General features: G+C 35.7%; 1 protein-coding gene across 3 annotated transcripts; it reads right to left on the bottom strand.

The window, feature by feature from the left end:
• Positions 1-13,532: 13,532 nt before the first annotated feature.
• On the bottom strand, positions 13,533-16,380 carry LOC111883923 (uncharacterized). 3 transcript variants are annotated; one of them, XR_002847537.3, is made up of 4 exons: positions 16,167-16,379; positions 14,509-15,282; positions 14,057-14,197; positions 13,533-13,956 (listed from the first exon to the last, which is right to left on the bottom strand). XR_002847537.3 is itself a non-coding variant. In XM_023880254.3 (3 exons), exons 1-3 carry the CDS (start codon positions 16,347-16,349, stop codon positions 14,147-14,149), a joined length of 1,008 nt encoding a protein of 335 aa, XP_023736022.1. In that variant the 5' UTR covers positions 16,350-16,379; the 3' UTR covers positions 13,533-14,146. The 3 variants fall into 3 exon arrangements, 2 of the variants coding, with proteins under 2 accessions (XP_023736022.1, XP_023736021.1); XM_023880254.3 differs by having other exon boundaries at positions 13,533-14,197; XM_023880253.3 differs by lacking the exons at positions 13,533-13,956; positions 14,057-14,197 and having other exon boundaries at positions 14,292-15,282; positions 16,167-16,380.
• Between the last annotated feature and the right edge of the window lie 3,498 nt (positions 16,381-19,878).

Genomic DNA, 19,878 nt, shown 5'->3' with positions numbered 1-19,878 from the left:
TTTTGTAATTTATTTTTAAATAATATAAATGCTAGAACAAAAAAGAATAAGAGAATTTGATCTTGGTACCTCCTAACCTACTCTTTAATCAACCAAAGCTCTAGCCAACAACACTTAACCCACACTTTTTATATTTCTGAAAACTAACTAATGTTATCTAAAATTGTAAATACAATAATAATAATAATAATAATAATTAAAAAACATATTTTTACAAAAAAAAACTTTCTTTAATAAAATAAAATAGATTTTTAACGTATTGTAAAAAAAATTACAAAAAAATTATTTGTTTTGTTTACGTATTTGTTTTACGTAAAAAAATATATATTTTTATGTATTTTAAAAAATATGTTTTTGTATAATATGTTACGACATTGCTATTATCCTAAAACATGTTTTTACGTTTTCATATAGAAATAAGTTTTTTTTTTCTTTCATGTTGAAAAAAAAAAAATTTACGTATTTATTTCATGTAAAATATGTTTTTTAAGTATTTAAAAAATATGTTTTCATATAAAATGTTATTACATTGTTATGATCGTAAAATGTATTTTTACGTTTTCATATGAAAATAAGTTTTTTTTTCACATAGAAAAAAAGTTTTTTTACGTATTTATTTTATGTAAAATATGTTTTCTTATATACTTAAAAAATATGTTTTCGTATAAAATATTATTACATTGTTATAATCCGAAAATATATTTTTAAATACATAAAAAAACGTAATCACATATTATACAAAAATGTAATCCTAAAAAAACGTAAAAAAAAAAAGTTTTTTATATATATTTATTTTATGTGAAGTATGTTTTTTATGTATTTAAAAAATACATTTTTGTATAATAGATTATTATGTTATTATAATCTTAAAATATACTTTTACATTATCTTAACGTCTTTAGGTGATTTAAAGCGAATATGCAAGTATTTTTTACGTAAAAATGTTAACGTGATAATATATTATACGAAAAACATTAACGTGATAACATATTATACGAAAACGTAAAAAAAAAACTTGCATATTCGCTTTAAATCAACTAAGGTGCCGATTGTTTTTCCGAAACGAAAATGTCTGAAGTCTACAGACCACTTCTGCAACCCTCTGTAGTAGAAGTGGAGGACCAACGACTCCAATATATAATAAAAAATCTGTTTGTTTTTTAACCACTGTAGACTGCTGCAATAAGTTAAAGTAAGGTGTGAAAATGTTTGAAGTAGATGGTCAAGTGTTGCGCCACGCAGTACACACACAACCGTTTTTAAGCTAGAAGTCTTCTGAAAAACAAACAGCTGTGAATGACCAAGTGCTGCGTAGCGCAACAATAAATGGTCATAAGTGTTTTTTTTAAAAAAACAAACAACACCTTAATACTTGCATATACAAAAAACTTTTTTGTTGTTTTTTTAGGATTACGTTTTTATATAATATGTTATCACGTTTTTTTTTATGTATTTAAAAGTATATTTTCGGATTATACAATGTAATAATATTTTATATGAAAACTTATTTTTTAAATATATAAAAAACATATTTCACATAAAAAAATGTGAAAAAAACTTTTTTTCCTATGTGAAAAAAGAAAAACTTATTTTTATATTAAACGTAAAAATATGTTTTAAAATCATAGCAATGTAATATCATTTTATACGTAAACATATTTTTTAAATAAAAAAACATATTTTAATGATTAAACTACGTTAATGGTCCATAAAATTTTCTTTTAACTTGGACAATCCTTATCAGGGCCGGCCCAAGGGCTGGGCGAGATGGGCCACAACCCAGGGCATCAAGAAGGCTGGGGCATCAGTTTGATTCATGTCTAGTGGTCTTATATTGATTATGGGCCAAATGTTAATCCATCCAAGTGAGTCCAACTTAGGGAAGGATGCGTAAAGCCACCAACATTCAACGCATCGACTTGAAGTGCGACAAATGAAAATGTGCTACAAGTCTATGACATTAATTTTGGAAGACCGAAGGAATTGCACGTGTTTGGGAAATCGAGGAGACACCATAATAGCCTTTGCCCCTTCGTTTGAAAGTTGAACTATGAAGCCTTCAAATTTCGAACGCATTGAGAAGCCTTGAAATCTCGAACGCATTGCAGATTCAAGCAGGCAATAATGGTAAACAAAATATGTTTATTAAACATGGATGAATTCCTCTATTTCTGTTTCTAAGTCTAATCGGTGATTAGTTTTGTGAAATTCTCAAGTTTTTATCTTTCTGTTCTTGTTTTCTTTTCAAGGGTTTTGGAAGTGTGTTTTATCTTCTAGTTTTTAGTGTAAACTGGAAAGGCCAAGCAATGCAGTGAAGAAAGAATGATGGAATTATTCATGAGGTTGTAATGTGATGATATTGGTTTATTTACAATCATGGTAATAGCCTCTGCCCCTTCGTTTGAAAGTTGAACTATGAAGCCTTCAAATTTCGAATGCATTGAGAAGCCTTGAAATCTCGAACGCATTGCAGATTCAAGCAGGCAATAATGGTAAACAAAATATGTTTATTAAACATGGATGAATTCCTCTATTTCTGTTTCTAAGTCTAATCGGTGATTAGTTTTGTGAAATTCTCAAGTTTTTATCTTTCTGTTCTTGTTTTCTTTTCAAGGGTTTTGGAAGTGTGTTTTATCTTCTAGTTTTTAGTGTAAAATGGAAAGGCCAAGCAGTGCAGTGAAGAAAGAATGATGGAATTATTCACGAGGTTGTAATGTGATGATATTGGTTTATTTACAATCATTGTTATAGAACAAGAAGGTGAGATGGTTGATGTTTGATGTTGTAGATAATAAGAATGGATGTGAATTTTACTTGGTTGTTAACTTGTTATAGAAAGGATTGGACTTATTTGCCCTCAGGATTGTGTGTGGGGGGTAATAGTGAACTGAGTTTTATTTTCTAGTGTCAAATTTGTAGTATTTACATTACACAACAATAGTGTTCTTGTTGTTAAGCCTTATAAAGATATCATTTGCTTATTGGTTAAGTCACTTAATTTATATTAATATAGAGCCTTTATGTATTCTTTTATTAAAAACCATTATTATGTTTTGTAATGTGTACTTGTACAGTGGATCTTATTCTTTGTTTGTATATTTCCAAGGGTCTTTGGTTAAATTTCAAGCCTAATAAGATACATATTTTAAATATTTTATAATAATACGACTTTGATTTTTAATTGTATGCACAGGGTATTATGAGATTGCTTGACACCATTGTTGCTTGCACTAAAGCTCTAATCAATTTCCTTTCCATCCAAATGACTCGTCTTTAATAGATTGTGCAAATTCTAACGTAAAACCTTTGTATTTTATGTTCTTGTTTCTTTTATATACAAAGTATTTTGAAATGTATATTTGGAACTACTAGAACATGTGATTGATTATCGTATGATATCCGACTATGGTCTTGCAATTACTAATAAGATAGTTTTTGTAGGTTTTTGTTTGTGTTAATACAGATTTTGTTTGATTATAAAATCTATCACTCTTATTTTTAAAAGATATTTATATTTGTGTTTGGTCTATCGTAAAGCACAAATAAGGGGGCATGATTTTATTATCTCGCCCCGGGCATTGAAAATCAATGGACCGGCCCTGATCCTTATGATCCTTATGGTTTGGTTTTGTTGCGTCTTTGGTCCCCTCCACCCAACCCACCCACCCTCCCACTTTTCTTCCAATCTTCTTCCAACGAACCATCATCACCCCCTTCATCTTTTCCGGAAAGACTGCCAGCAAATTGGATTGAAAAGGAAGTGGTGAAAAGCGCAATTGATTGGGACCAAATTTGAAGCAAACTATAAGAAAATCAAATTAGGAACCATATTTGAAGCAAATTATTGTGGAAATCTAAGAAAATTAAACCTAAGAAAATAGCAAATCTGAAGCAAACCAGGAAAATCAAAACCGAAGGAAATCACCTATGAAACTAGATCAAGAAACCCTTTACAGAAACCAAACCATCGGATAAACCAAAGTGTCTGATAGGGTGTAACATCCCGGATTTCAGGTATTTTCAAATCATTCACTTGATTTTTATTATGTCTTTTTGGTCCTTGGAATTTGTTAGAATTAGCCCTAAGAAGCCCTAGTGGCAATTTAGTAAATTTTGGGGCAGGAGGTGTATGTTGAGCGTAAATGTGAGTACGTTGGGCATACTAGTGTCCGGGTGAAACCCTAAATTTTAGGGTTTGAGGAGTATTTGAACATCATTATGCACCATTTGCCCTTATCCTTTCACCCTCCAAGTCCCTGAGTTGTTCTTGCAAAACCCTATCCCCCTTGAGTGATAGTGAGAGCCCTAAAGTGTATCCTTGGTGATTTAGAGACAAAGGAAGTGCATCAAGAAGCTTGGGAACGTGAGGCAAGGCTTGGATCTAGGAATTTGGCTTCCTTCTCCATCATCTAAAGGTATAAAGTTCATACCTTTATGATTAGATCTCTTGTTGGGTTCTTTTTATGCTTCTTTTTGGTCCCAAATGCTCTATATTGAGCATGACATGTTCTGGATATTTTGAGTTGTCCTTTCAGATCCTTGGAAGGGTCCTTAATCGTAAAAATGAGGTCCCAATGGCTAGAAGTGTCTCGTGCATTTGGTAGAAGGGTCGTAATGAATTAAGACCTTGTATTAAGAACTTTTTGACGTCTAAAGTCATAAAGTTGGAGACTTTATGACTCTAAGGTGCATTTGGACCATGGATCTGTAATATAGGCTTAAGTGCTTAAGCCATTAAGCACTTAATGGACTTTCAGATCTGTGAGGGAACACCCAAAGTAGGGAGGAGTACGCCCCGCGTACTCAGTTAGCCACCCCAATGGTGGTCAATGCGAGGCTCACGTACCCCTTACGTACCTCCGAAGTACGCCCATCATACGTCGTCTGTGTATTTTTGAGTTTGGGCTTCGAGTTTTGGGCCTCCTTTTGGGCTTGAATGATTTGGGCCCTCATTGGACTTCCTGAGTATGAGTGTTTTGGGCCAAGAGAAGAGTTGGACCTTAGGATAAGGCCTAACACGGGTTTGGGCCCAATTTGGAAAATTAGTCCAATAATGGGCCTTGTATAATTTTGGGCTTTTGGATCAAGAATTGGGCCTAGGTCTTGGCCCAATTATGGATAGGGTAAAGTGGCGATTTACGCTAGGTCTGGGTCATTAGTCAAGGATGGTAATCCAATTGTTAATTGGATGTTTATTTGCTGTGATAGTTCGGAGTTTTAGTGGGCTGGCAGCTGGAGGTTTTCTGTGCGATTCGTTAGTGTGAGGTGAGTGTTCCTCACTGCACTTGTTGGGTCGAAGGCACCAAGGCCGACCCTTTTGGATTGTTATGTTGATTATTGCATGATTGAGTATTGTAGTGATCTGGTAAATCTGTATCCTGATATCCTGGTAGATAGGATGATGTTATGCTTAGTGATCTATAAGATCTATCTGTTTGTCTGTTGATTGGTTATATAATTATTTGTTATGTATATGTCGACATGTTATGTGTGGTTGGGTTGAGGCATTCCTGATCTATGCTGAAGGCCAATAGAACTAGGGCATCCCGGATAGACTGAAGGTCAGTGGGGTGTCCCAATCAGGCCGAAGGCCCATAGAACGTTCTAGATTGGCTGAAGGCCCGAGGTAGTGTAGTAGTCATGCTGAAGGTTCTGTGAGCGTACTAGATAGACTGTAGGCGGGTGGGCATTCTAGTCAGACCGAAGGCTTTGTATGCATGATGTTTATTGTATTATTCTAGTTTTGTGTTGTGTTGGTACTTTGGGGGAAACTCACTAAGCTTTGGGCTTACAGTTTTGGATTATGTTTTAGGTACCTATGAGGATCGCGGAAAGGTGAAGGCCATATTGTATTATTCTAGTTTTGTGTTGTGTTGGTACTTTGGGGGAAACTCACTAAGCTTTGGGCTTACAGTTTTGGATTATGTTTCAAGTACCTCCTCATGTTATGTTTTGGGATTTTGGGAAAAACTCTAATGATAAACACGTTTTGAAAACTATTATGTAAACAGTTATGATTTTTGGTTGGTTTAGAAAAGTTTAAATTTTTGTGAAATTTTATGAATGTTACATAGGGTGGTCTAAACCAAATCATAGGGAGACCATATTTTTTTTTTTGTAGAAGTCAATAGTCCAAATGGAAGGATGTGGTTCAAGGCGAGGTTCTAGTGATTCATAACATAGATTAGTGATAGAGAAGAAGTTTGACGGTTGCGGTGGTGTTAGCTCCAATTGATCCAACCGACGAATCTTTCACATACCGGTTGATGGCAACGATGATGTTAGTGGTGTACGTAACTGAAAGAGATGAGGTGGCGGTCGAATGAGGCAACTAACAAATCTTTCACATGCCAGCAAGATCAATGATGTTGTCGAAAGCTTCGGTAGCTGTAACACCTAGAATCAGAAAGACTAAGAAAAGAAAGGAAAACCCTAAGTGAAGGGGTCAACTCGTCGAGTCCATAGGTGTACTCGACGAGTCCGAGCGGGATCCGGGTTGAAGAGTAAGTGACCGACTCGACGAGTCGGAGAGTGGACTCGGCGAGTCCGGTCTGGATTGGGAAAACCCTAAGTTTGGGACTTGGTGCCCTATTTAAACGTCTCATTCTCTTCCCTAGGGTTCCTATACAGTCTCTCTCACCCAGAATACCGAACCCTAGCCACCATATCCATTTTGAGAAAGATCTAGCCTTGGTGAAGTGATTTGAAGCTTGGAAGAGAAGGAGGTTCATAGTGGTGCAAGAGGAAGCCTTGGATACAGAGTTGGTGTGACTTTTCAGATCCTTTGAGGTAATAAGCTAACCTTATTGCATTAAGATCTATCTTATGATTGAGATTTTGGCATTTTGAGTATGGAGAAGGTTTATTTCGAGTTTGGAGTAGATCTGAGGTTACTACCTCAGATCTAGGCAATTAAGGATCCAGAAAGCCATAAAGTTTATGCCAATAAGTTGTTGGTGAAGCCCCTTTGTCACTAACCCTAGCTCAAGAGTGTTCTAAGCCTATAGCCCCTTAGTTTCACATAAAGTTTGCAACTTTACGTGAGGAATATACTTTGGAAGGGTGGATCTACAAGATGGAGCCCCTGCATGGCTCGAAAAGCCACTGTATGGATTAAGAACTGAAGCTACTCGGCGAGTCACATGGGTGGACTCGGCGAGTTGGATGAAGATAGGCAAGAACTCGACGAGTTGGAAGAACAACTCGGCGAGTCTGTTGAATATTGCCATGGACTCGGCGATTCTGTTCTTGGACTCGACGAGTTGGATCGTAGAACCTCAACCTTTTCTGGTTAAGACTTAGATCGGTGAGTTGAGTGGTGACTCAATGAGTTGGGCAGGATGAGACTCAGAGATCGTTGAACTCGACGAGTCTTGGGGTGACTCGACGAGTTGAGTCGTTTTATGGGAGTTTCAGAATTCATGGACTCAACGAGTCTTGGGGTGACTCGGCGAGTAGAGTCAATCAAGAGGGTTGACTTTGACCATGAATTTGACTTTGGCAAGAGTGGACTTAAACGGATTCTAAGAGTTCTGTTTGGATCTAAGTGTTATGTATATTGATATTGGTAGGTCGAGGAGCTAGTGGAGCAGCGGTTTAGAGAATTTTCAGTCAGCAGTCATAGGGTTATCAGCAAGAGTTCCACAGTGTAGGTGAGTTTCCCTTTTGTGTGAATGGGTCTAAGGCCACAATGCCGGCCCATGTAGTTATGAGTAGGAAGACCCGGGGGTTAGCCCTAGGCACTGTTTGCTATTATGATATGTAGGACCAAGGTCCGATGTCGGGCGGGTGCCCAAGGAATGGTTTGCATGATAGAGTATACTTGTTGTCTGTGTGATGCATATATGTGCCTGGTAGCAAGGTGAGTGTGGGCAAGGTCCCGTATCTCACCAATAGCAGAGTATGGACGGTGTTCCATATCTCATTAGTAGCAGAGCATGGGCGATGCCTGAGATAGGTATGGAGTGAGTGTGGGCATGGGTCCGTATCTCACTTACAGTAGGAGCTTGGACGGGATTCCATGACTCACTAGTGACAAGATAGGGGCGAGGCCTAAGGACAGGATTACAGTAGGGTATGTTCAGTTATGTGTTATATGCTAATTGTATTATGTGGTTAGCGGGCGGGGCCCAGAGACAGACGGGGCCTAAGAGAAACAGATATGTATCCGAGCGGGGCTCGAAGCCAGGCGGGGCCGTTGTAGTGGGCGAGGCCCAGAATAGTGGGCGTGGCCCAATATGTGTAGTATGTGTTTATGCAGGGTATGTGGTAGGTTGGGGGAACTTACTAAGCTTCGTGCTTACGGTTTTCAGTTTTGTTTTCAGGTACTTCCGGTAGCGGAGGGAAGAGCTCGGGGTGATCGCATGGCACACACCATTGATTAGTCAGCCTGGGATGTTTTACTCTGATAATGAAATTATGTTTTGGAATTAATACTCTGAATTATGTTATGCTTTATGATATGTTTTTTATAAAAATGGTTTTAGTAATGATTTAAAGAAAAAAATTTAGTACGGATTTTTGGGATGTTACAGCAGCAGAAGGGGAGGAGGACGGTGGAATACCAATTTAAGTGGAAGGTATAAAGGGATATAGGGTCAATGTATTTGAGGGGATAAAGAGGTTAGTGGGATCCAAGTTTTTTTACTATAATAAAAATAATTATTTAAAATGAAGTGATAAACACATTTTTACTTGAAAGATTTTTATGTTCAGGAGTCATTATAAATTGATATTTGATAATGACATATGATCGTATATGGTCACACCTTATAGCAACTTACTACTAATTGATTATTATTAGAGTAATATGATTATTAATAAATATTAAGACTTTTATTTAATTCGACAATTATTATTCTATGAAAATGATATTTTACTAACATATTATGAAATATTGTTTCTAGGAAATAATAATAAAGATAATAAAAATTAGTAAATATCATATGGTATGAATATAAATATCATCTACAAATAAGTGGGAAATTTGAGTAACCACTTAGTTAGGCATGTAACTACTAGTTATGAGTTAGAGTGAAGCACACTCCAAATGCTTGACTTTGTGCATCAAAACCGTAAGGTGCATGAGAGGGAAAGAGTTTAAGTGTTGCCTTGCATCTTACACTACCATACTTTCCTTTGATGCTTGCTTAACTTTGGTACATATTAGTATGTATAAAAGGAGTGCATTGCTAGTACGAAAAGGTTTTTCTTTTGCTCTCTTTTGCTCTCTTTATTGGATGCTAATTCCAAGAATATGAAGCTTATTTCACTCTTTTCTCTCTTGAAATTTGGCGCTTGATTTAAAGGTTCATAAGTTGCTTCTCCTTAAGGCTTATTTGGTATAAGTCTTAATGAATTAAGAACAACTTGATACAAGTGTATACTATAATCTTGAAATAGTTTACTCTTGCTTGGTGTATACTTCTAAAGAAGCTCTCATTTGAGTCTTTTTGTTCATCTTCATCAACTTCCAACCTCTCAGGAGGAATCAAAGTCTTGAAATGTTGTAACATTTTTTTCTTCTATGGTCGTGTTAATACTTCAATGATTTGGAAAATAATCATTGGTGTGTTAAAAATAGTTTTAAGTTTATTCACATTTTTAAAGCTTTCATTGATGCTTTTAGCGTTTTTGGGAAAACGATTTTGAATAAAACTCAACATTACCCAACATCACTTTTAGGTGCATTATAACCGAATCTTTTCAACTTTTTTTTTTTTGCATATATGCCATCTATCATGTTTCACCATTCACAGTCGGTGACCTAACCGATGTGACATCCAATATGTCCATTAAATCTCCATGTATCACTGCTTAGCTGTGTTACGTCTTAACATCAGCTTTACATCAAATTTACGTACTTAGTAGAATTGGAAACCTTGGTTTTTTTCAAGTAATCATCATGTAAAGTAGAGTTTAAGAGGAAACAAAGGGTTACACTGGTAGTATAGTTTTAAGAGTGAGAGAAAAAAATTAGGTAATTGAAGGTGTTATGCTGAAGAAATTGTGTACATATAAATGTTATTTTGTTATCTAATTTTTGTTTTTTTCCTTACATTATGGTGTTTGTTGAAGATATTTGATTGGTGGTGTAATGTTGTGTAGGAGTTAAAAATTACATCATAGACGAAGAACTCAACAACAAATTTGATGGTTTATATGATCCTTTTTCTGGGTAGAACGAAGTTGGAAATTGATTAGAGCTTCATGGAATTTACATGGATCATGAACCAAATGAGGAGTTCATTACGTTACTTAATAAGTGTAAGGACACCTTTATGAATATTATATTGAATGGTGAAAATCTATGTAATGCTTATACGGATGATGACTTTAGTGTTCGAGTTTACCATGCTAATGATTGGCAAAATGAAGATGAGAATGAGGAGGAAATCATTTCCAAATATAGGATTGATGATCCAACAATCGGATGGAATAAGATGAAACCAATGGTTGGTGACATGCTTAAGCCTCCTTCTTTAACTCAAATTCTGTGCCACAAACTATATAGACACAAATGGCTAAGGAATTTACTTTGCAAAGTGTGACAATACAAGAATGGTAGCATGATTTGGAAATAGGATTGAAGAAAATATACGCTAGACTGTATGCGTCTTGGATGTACAAAGAGAGATCATTCCAAATCAAAAGTATGATAGATACATATGCATGTTCAATAAAGTTTAAATATGGAAAAATTATTTCACTTGAATGGATTAGAAAACATTATATGACTGAAATTGCAAACAAGCCTCTAGATAAACTAATGGAGAGTGGTTGGTGATATGAAGCAAAAATTCAACCATGTGGTGTTAGTAAGTTAATGTTGTAGGTCCAAAAAAATAGGCCAAAGAAGGTAATCTAGGTTACCGTTATGCAAGGTCTTCGAACTATGCACATGAGCTGCTAAGATCAAACCCAAATTGAATATGTAAAGGTGGTGTAATAGTAAACCTCAGCTGACTACAATTATTTTAAAAGGCTTTATGTATGTTTCAAAGCATTGAGTGATGTATGTAAGAGAGGTTGTGAGGTAAATGGTGAATTATTGGTAATAGTAGGTAGAGATGCAAATAATCAGATTTTTCCAATAGAATATATATTAAAAATTGAACACTCAAACGTTTAACCCTGATTCACGGTGTTGCATTGATCAACAGGGTATTTAACTCGTAAACTGAAACTCCCTGATGTCCACATAATTGATGAAGTTCAAACTCTCGTTTATGTATATTCTTCCTAGAGATCTTGTGAAAATGCCACCATTTCTAATATACTAAGTAAACAAGTTATCGAAACCATCTGCGAAGTGGAACATTGGAAGATTGTGAGTAAATGATGCATAATTATACCATTTAATCATAGCCCTTATCTTTTTAATTCGTATTAATGCTTTATTACACAACTTTTTTTGTGAGATGACTTGTAGACCTTACATATTAGAATTATATATCATCAATATTCTTTTTCTTTCTTTCTCTCATCTTTCCATTTATTCATATCTTTTCTTTTTTTATTTTGATTGAAAAGCTAAAAACATATTTTTTTAATAAAAAAAAAATAGTGCTACAACAATACGAATAATATATTAGATTCTTTGGATTTAGATAACTGAAAGTGATGAATTAGATATTACTTCTCTCTCCAACACATATACATACACACTTAAAACTATGTTTGCACAAGAAAATATGTAAAAAAAAAAACAAACAATCTTAACTCTTAAGTCTTTTTTTTTCAAATTTGAAGAGTTCGATTTTTAATTTTTTTATCAGCCCCTTCAAAGTACGAACCAATGTATTGTTTCTTTTCCTGAATAAACTTAATGGTGACACGACTTAATCACATAATAGAGAAAGTTGAAATAATAGTAATTAGACACTCGTTACAAATATGGTAAATTGCATGAATTGTCCCTTATACATGTGCCAAAACACACGTTCAATCATTATTTTTAAAAATTAATTCGGATAGTCTCTCGTTTGTTTAAAACTTGCACGTAAAAATTAACTCGAACCGTTTATCGTTTGTTTAAAAATTGTACGCTTCATACCTGATATACGGTTTTATTATAAATTTAGTCCATATCAGATCTGAAATAACGATAATGCCCTTGTTTATTTATTTTCCAATTATTTTCTATTTAGTTATTATTAGTAATTATATTTAGAAAAAATGGTTGATCCCCTTATTCATCGGTTCTCTCATTATGAACAACAAAACCTCACCCTACAAAAAAAATCACTAACACCACCACTGCTTTTCCACCACGAAACCACCGACCACCACCATCGCTGGAGAACTGCCGACCACCATCGTCGGAGCACCATTCACCACCATTTTCATTATTTAGAATCGAAACCTCACTCTCCTCCTCCTCATTCTCCAATCAGATACCCTTCTTCTCTTTGATATTCCCTCGCCTCAAATCTAAGATCTCCTCCACCTTGCCGGAAACCAATAGCCTCCATACACACACACACACACACGTATTGTAGCACTTTCAACAACCAACAATCAAGCACAACTTTTGTCTGATCGACCACCCTCAACCTAGAACATATGCCAGATCTAGCTGTCACGAACACCATCATCGTCGTCGCTTAGGGTTTCAAATCACTGCCTAGGATTTCGAATCGCCACCGATGATTTGCACTTGCAGTGACACAATGATTTGCACTTGCAGTGACGCCTAAAGCCGTCAATCTCCTTCTTCACATGTGTGCTGGTCGGCTAGGGTTTTAAGATCGCCGGAGAAATTGTCAACATATGTTCAGATCGAGGCAGAAGGTATGTGCAAGGTTCAGATCAAGGAAGAGGCCATCGACATATGTTCAGATCGATCTCCTTTTTCGCATATGTTCATATTGATTTCCGCTTAGGGTTTAAAATCGGAAAAGAAGTCGAAGGCAAAGGCATGTAAGTGGTTTTTAGATTATGGTTTGGTTGGAGGAGCTAGTAGTGATAGGTGGTGGGGTCGAAGGTGTTGACGTTGATGGTGGTGCAGCCGGAGGTGCTGACAGTGATAGGTGATGGTGGGTAATCTATGGAAAATCTTGAGATGGGGAAATGGAAGGGGAGGGGTGGGGATATTTGTTTTTTTTAGTTTAAAACTGATAAAGAAATAAATGAAAACCAAAAAAGAAATTATTAAGGGTGAAATAATTATTTCATGTCAATAGAGACTAAGCGTTCAAGAAAAAACAAACACATGAACGGACCGAGTTAACTTTTGAAAATATGGACTAAACATGCGTTTTTGAATGGTTTTTAGATTATGGTTTGGTTGGAGGAGGAGCTGGTAGTCAATAGAGACTAAGCGTTCAAGAAAAAACAAACATGGAAACGGTCCGAGTTAACTTTTGAAAATATGGACTAAACATGTGTTTTGACACATGTCCGAGAGACTGAATGATTAATTTGCCCTTACAAATACGTCCTTTTTATTTTTTCCCTCCATTTTTTCTGACTACATCATCTTTTTCTCAAACGTTTTTTTAACCTCAATCAATAACCTATATCGTCAAATATGTAAAGTGTTAACCTAGGTATGCACTATTATTATTTCAAAACAAAATCAAGATATACGTTACCAATGCATTTCACTCTTTATTTTACACTACAAAAACCAAAATACTATTTTTTTTAGGTGTGAACTACATGCCTTAGACACCCTTTGGATCCACCCCTAGCCCCTTATCTACCACAAAGATTTGCAAGGTTTCATTTAATATTCAAAATTGAAAATGCATCAATTCCAATCATCGTTATGGCTACGTTTGTGGATATGTTAGATGATGAGCATGTTGAAGACATTCACATCTTTTGCAAATACGAGAGATCTAGGGCAAAGCCTATCCCACCTTTTTGGGTTAAATATGAAATACTAACATCAATCTAGTAACGTAGTACAATCTGTTTTGTCTTTGCCTTGTCCAACGTAACAAACATGATCTTTGGGAACGAAAAGAAACCAAAATATATTAATTTACCAATAAGAAAAATTTACGAAAAAAAACAAGGTAAAGAATCTAAAGTAAAAGCTTTTCCATACCTGAGCATCGTGCGAGATCTTGCTCCTGTATTTTTAAGAAAATCTATAATTTGAGACTTACATGTATTCTCAGATATAATTCTGCATATGTCATATGATCCTGCTTTCACTAGAAAAGATGTTCAAGCCAGTACTTTGGCCCTGGAAAATCAAGGCTAAACATCAATAATATCCCACAAAATAACCATTTATCATGACATATAACATGCACACAACCATCATATAACTACCCAAATTTATTGAACACCAGTAGTTTTCTTATATAACAATAGAAGCAAAAATGTACAAATGCTTTTTACAATTATGTGAAGGAAAATTGAGTTTTACCAAGAAAAGAGTCAGGTTGGTTGTCATCTATTACAAGTATTACTACTAGCTGAAGAAATTAAGTTTTTAATCTGAATCAAATGCTCATCATTTGATATATGAAGCAACATACGAAGATTTGTTACCATTGTTTCTTTTTCCCATGTTAAAGGTCCCGATGCATGTAATGCCTCCATTGTGCATCGATATGCATTCAACTCAAGTCTATGGATTTCATCCTCCAATGACACACACCCATCATCATCATCATCATCATCATCTTCCATTTCACAAACAGACTCTGCATCACTATCACGCCTTTCAATATCTTCAAAACAATCAGATCCATTATAGCTATTAATGCTACAACTATCACTAGAACTCATGACACTATCATTACTCACAACATCTTCTTTGTAAGTCAAAACCTTATCTTTATAAGAATTCAAGTTTATTAATGTCTTAAACTTGTCAATAACAATCCATTCACCATTTTGAAAAGATTGTGGCACACGGAGTTCTGATTTGGTTACTTTGAGTTCATGAGAAGATCCAACTAATCTGACTACAAACTGATCCCAATTAAAAGCCTTCAAAACAATTGCCATCTTCCATGAAAGATTGTGAAAGACTTCAACTACATAACCAGGAACACAAGATTCTGGGAGTTCTAATAAAGGTGGATAAGGTCGAATTGATTTCATGGATATTTGTTCTATGTCTTCTTTGTTGGTAAAACCAGGGTAGATATCATAAGTGACAGTATAATTGTGGCTATTTTTGGAAAGTATCTTAGCACAACGCCAAGAATGGTGACAAAAGTTCTCTTTGGTCAACACCTCCACCATACTTCCTTTCTTATATTTCATGATGGAAGATTTGTCTTTCACTCTTTTGTCCCAAATTGAAGTCCTTTTAATCTGCTCATGACAAATTTGAAAGATAAATCAGATTATTATATGATTAGTCAAAAGTAAAAACATTAAACATACATATTTTATCAAAGAACATCATCACTTCACCTAATGTCTAATCCTTATGGCCAATAGTAATGGTTGAACAAATCATTAAGTGTCATTATAGAATGAAAATAATCCACTTTTTAACAAAAACAAAATATGCAGTGATTTCTTGATCGTGATTAGGTAAAAATATTTTTAAATCTATAAAATCTGATCAACAAACACACACTAACAAAAGGAACAAATGTTGTTGATAATCTGAACTCAAAACAAAACGCAAGCATCAGTATCAAGTCTTGAGAACAATCAAACGCCACTAATCCGAAGTAAACATTTAAAAAACGAGCATTAAACATCATCAAAACTTTAGCGATGGTATTGGCGCAGTTCATATACCAATTTAAATAAAAAACACGATCAAAATTTCAAAAGAAACTATCATTTGAATCGAAATATGAATTGATACTCTGATGAACTCAAAACTAATCGCACGCATCACTACTAGAAACGATCAATCAAATGTCATCACAGATAATCAAGCGGTGCTCAAGAGAAACGAAGAAGACAATCGAAATCTCAAGATAAACTAATCAGAATCAACAGCACGACGAAGTCTATCAAATAATCAATCAAACGACATTATAGATAATCAAGAGATGATAATCCTTATAACTAAAAGAAATTTCATTAATGAACATTAAACATTATAAGAAAAAGGTAGGTGTTTGCATCGGTACAATTGATACATCGATTAAAACGAAGAGCATATAATCGAAATCTGAAAAGAAACTAACGAGAATCCATCAAATCGTAAAGCAAGTTGTTGATTGATGATAGTATACCTCCTGAATGTGAGTTTGATGTTGCTCAGTGTAGCGGTGTTGTTGATGTTCGAGGAAACAGGAATTGTGGGAGGAGGTTTCCAACAGCACAAGAAGTATTGAGGAAATTAATGACTCGTTCGAAGAGGTTAGATTGTTTTTGTTATTGTGCGCTTGGTGTGTTCTCCGCATCTTTCTCTGCATTTATCTTTTTGTAAATATTTTCTTTTGCTTAACTCTCGTACAGCTTAGGAAAATAATAGGAAATGGGGTAATCTAACCCTTATATAATTTTTTTTTTTTTTTTGAAATGGCCTTCTTTCTTCGGAATATCATATTTTGGAGTATGTCACTTCGGAGTATGTAAGGTCACTCCTGACATTGCTCGTTCAAAATATTCCGGAATAGGATATTCCAAAGTATCTATTTTTGTCTGGAGTTGGTGGTGGTGGTTGGTAGAAATTGGGTCCGGAATCTGACACGTTGTATGTTCCGGACTGAATTGTTTATTCCAAAATTTACTCCGGAATGCCCGTACATCCGGAGGGCTGTTCCAGAGAGGTAAATTTAGGGTATTTGTGTGTTTTTGTTCCATATATGCAATATATTGCATATTTGTTTGTTTGATAGTTTTTTTATATGTTTCGGAATGAGTATGTATACGGGATTTTTTTCGAGTGTTAGTTTCTAGTGGAAGGAAATAGCAGCGCATTGAGGGATCTATGCAATATATTGCTTCATACTACACATGTTTTGGTGTAGATATAAGCAATGATATCAACTCCTTATTTAAAGGAATAAGGAGGCTAGGGCTTGCTCATCCTCAGCCTCCTTGAGATCTGAGAAACCCTAATCCCCTTCCTCCTTTATTTAAACCCTTTTCGGTGTTCTTTGAAGCCATTGAAGGAAGAAAGAAGAAGAAGTGAGCTAAGATTCAGTAAGCAAGTCCCCATCTTTTGTTATAGCACTCTTCTGGACCTTTGTAAGTGTTCAAGACTCGATTTTTATCATGTTAGGTTGTTAGATCTTGAGTTTTGTCCCTAAATCTTCATGTTCTTGTTTGTTGGAGTGGTGAGATCTTATAAAGTTTGCAACTTTATGAATCTCCAAGCCATCTAGGGTATTTGGTGCTTTGGATCTGGATTAGTAATGAGTTTTAGTGTCATACATGGATTTTTGGCCATAAACCCTCATTTTGACCTAATTGGATTTCAAGACATGCATTGGACATGCATGTTTGCAAATCATGTATTCTTATGTTATTTATGATGCTAGAAACCTTTCTGGAAGTGTTGGACTATATGTCTTCAAGATTAAGTGCTTATTGGATTAACCAAGTTGTTTTTGCCCCTTTTTTGGACCTAGGAGTGAGATCTATATCTCTTGGAGAGTATAATGGGATAAAGTTGGAAACTTCATCCACTTAGACCATAGAATGGACTAGATCTGAGCTTTGGAGACCTTAGAATCGAAGAAAACAGCTTAACCCATTAAGCTGTTAGGAGCCTAGTGCCCACAACGTGGCCTTAGGTCGCCACGACGTGACGACTGGGCTAAGGCTCGTCTGTTTTGTCGATTAGCGGCCACGGCGTGGCGACCAGCTGGAGGTTGACTTTTGACCATTAACTTTTACCAAGTTTGACCATAGGTCATTTTGGGTAATTTGAATAGTAGATTGAGATTGGGTTCCTATTTATTGTATAGGTGACCTATAGAGATAGTATTTGGAGCAGTGATCTGTTCAACTATTTTTCAGACTGTGAGGTGAGTTTTCCTCAATTTATTTGTGGTTCGAAAGCACTAATGTCGGACCACTAGATTACGTATCCTAGTATATAGGATGTTGTTATGATGTAGTGATATATTAGATATGTATGATTATTTGTTGTTGTTATATGATTTATCTGTTGCATATGTCGACATAATGCAGTTTGGATTGAGACTTTACTGCTATATACGTAAGACAACAGACCGGGGCATTATAGTCTGATGACTATGGGCTAACGTTAATCTAGTCCGATGACTCTGGACCTGGGGGGTAATCCAGTCTGATGACCATATGGACCCAACCTGCATGATTGTATATGTTTTGTTAGGGAACTCACTAAGCTTTGGCTTGCAGTTTGATTTTATGGTAGGACAGGGGAAAGGCGAAGGCTTAATCGTGCACATCATCTTGGATTTTATGTGCTTTTATGATTTTGGGATACTCTAATTCATGATAGTGACTTTTGAGAACTTGTTTTGTAAACTTATGGGTTTTTGGAATGGTTTTAAAAATGAAAAAATTTGCCTTGATTTTTAGGATGTTAAACAAAGAAGTTATGATTGTTTGAAGTTGAGCAAGATTTTGGAGTTTGGTACTCTAGGTAAGTTGGGCGTATTGGCTTCTAAGGGGGTGTTTTTAATAAGTTACGCAAGGTGTGACTGAGCTGAGAAAAAACCTTAATTTCGGGGTTTTGAGCCCTATTTAAGGACTCTAACCCCTTGAGGTCTTTCTTATCATCATTTTCCATCCTCTTAAGCCTACAAATTGAAACCCTAGCCCCATTTTTGAGATTTTAAGGACTTGGTGTGGTTTTTTGTGTGTTCTTGTGAAGAAGGAATTCATTGGAAAAGAATTGGAGAGCTTGGAGCTTGAAGATCCAGAGCTTTCGTCTCTTTTTCCAACTTCTGGAGGTATAAAGTTCTCACCTTTATGGTTCTATGGCTTGGATCTAGGATAGTATAGAGTTTTGCATGTTTTTGGTCCGATGGTTTTGGTTTTTGTGAGTAAAAGCTACTCTAGAGCTTAAGGTTGTCATATCTTGTCAATTCCGAGGATTGTATGTCATAAAAATGGGATCTTGATGGTTGCTTTTCACTTATGCAAGGGTTTGAGGACATTAAAGGAATTTATGGAACTAGGGTTTGGTTTTGGGATCTATTAATCCATGCAAAGGCATAAAGCCTAAAACTTTATCTTTTTAGACGTCTATTAGGTTCGGATCTAAGAGTCGGACGCTTGGTGTTAAGGTATTAAGGACTTAAAAATGGATTTTGGCAACATTTGGGTTACGCAGGGCGTAACCTTGGAGTACGCAACGCGTAGCGTGACCTTGCCCCATTTTTTTGTGGGAAGGCTCTACACATAACGTAGAGCTAGAGTACACAAGGCGTACGATCAAAAGGGTGATATTGGTCATTTTTAGCATTAAGTCAAGTTGGGTGGGGTCTAGCCTTGGAAGGGTAAAATGGTCATTTACCCTAGATAGAGAAAGTATGTAATGGACCTTTGATTATGATTATTACCCTAATTCTTAATTAGGTTTGGTTTTGATATGTGTAGTGTGAAGAGGTTCTTGGACCAGCAACTCGGGTGTGAGAGTTATTTGTTATCGATCGAGGTGAGTCTTTTCATAGTACTTGCGGTTCTAAGGCACCAATGCCGACCCATTGGATTACGTTTATAGAGTGATAGTTGTATTTGTGACTCTTTCATGTATTTGTATGTATGATTGGGCGGTATCTAATATATGTGTTGGGTGGGGCCTATTACATGTTACGGACAGGTCTGTTAATCGAGTGGGGCCCGATCAGTACCGGTCGGGGACCGATGGATGTCGGGTGGGGTCTGATGTATGTATGGTATGTGGTATCTAGGGAACTCATTGAGATTTGTGCTTGTTGTTTTATGTTTAAACGTTTCAGGTGCTTCTGGTTCCAAGGGGAAGAGTTCGACTTGATTGTATCG

The sequence above is a fragment of the Lactuca sativa genome, chromosome 7 (genome assembly GCF_002870075.4).
Source record: "Lactuca sativa cultivar Salinas chromosome 7, Lsat_Salinas_v11, whole genome shotgun sequence".
Lineage (NCBI taxonomy): Eukaryota > Viridiplantae > Streptophyta > Magnoliopsida > Asterales > Asteraceae > Lactuca > Lactuca sativa.
The sequence above is the reverse complement of the archived record's forward strand: the minus strand, read 5'-3'. Positions and strand labels throughout refer to the sequence as shown.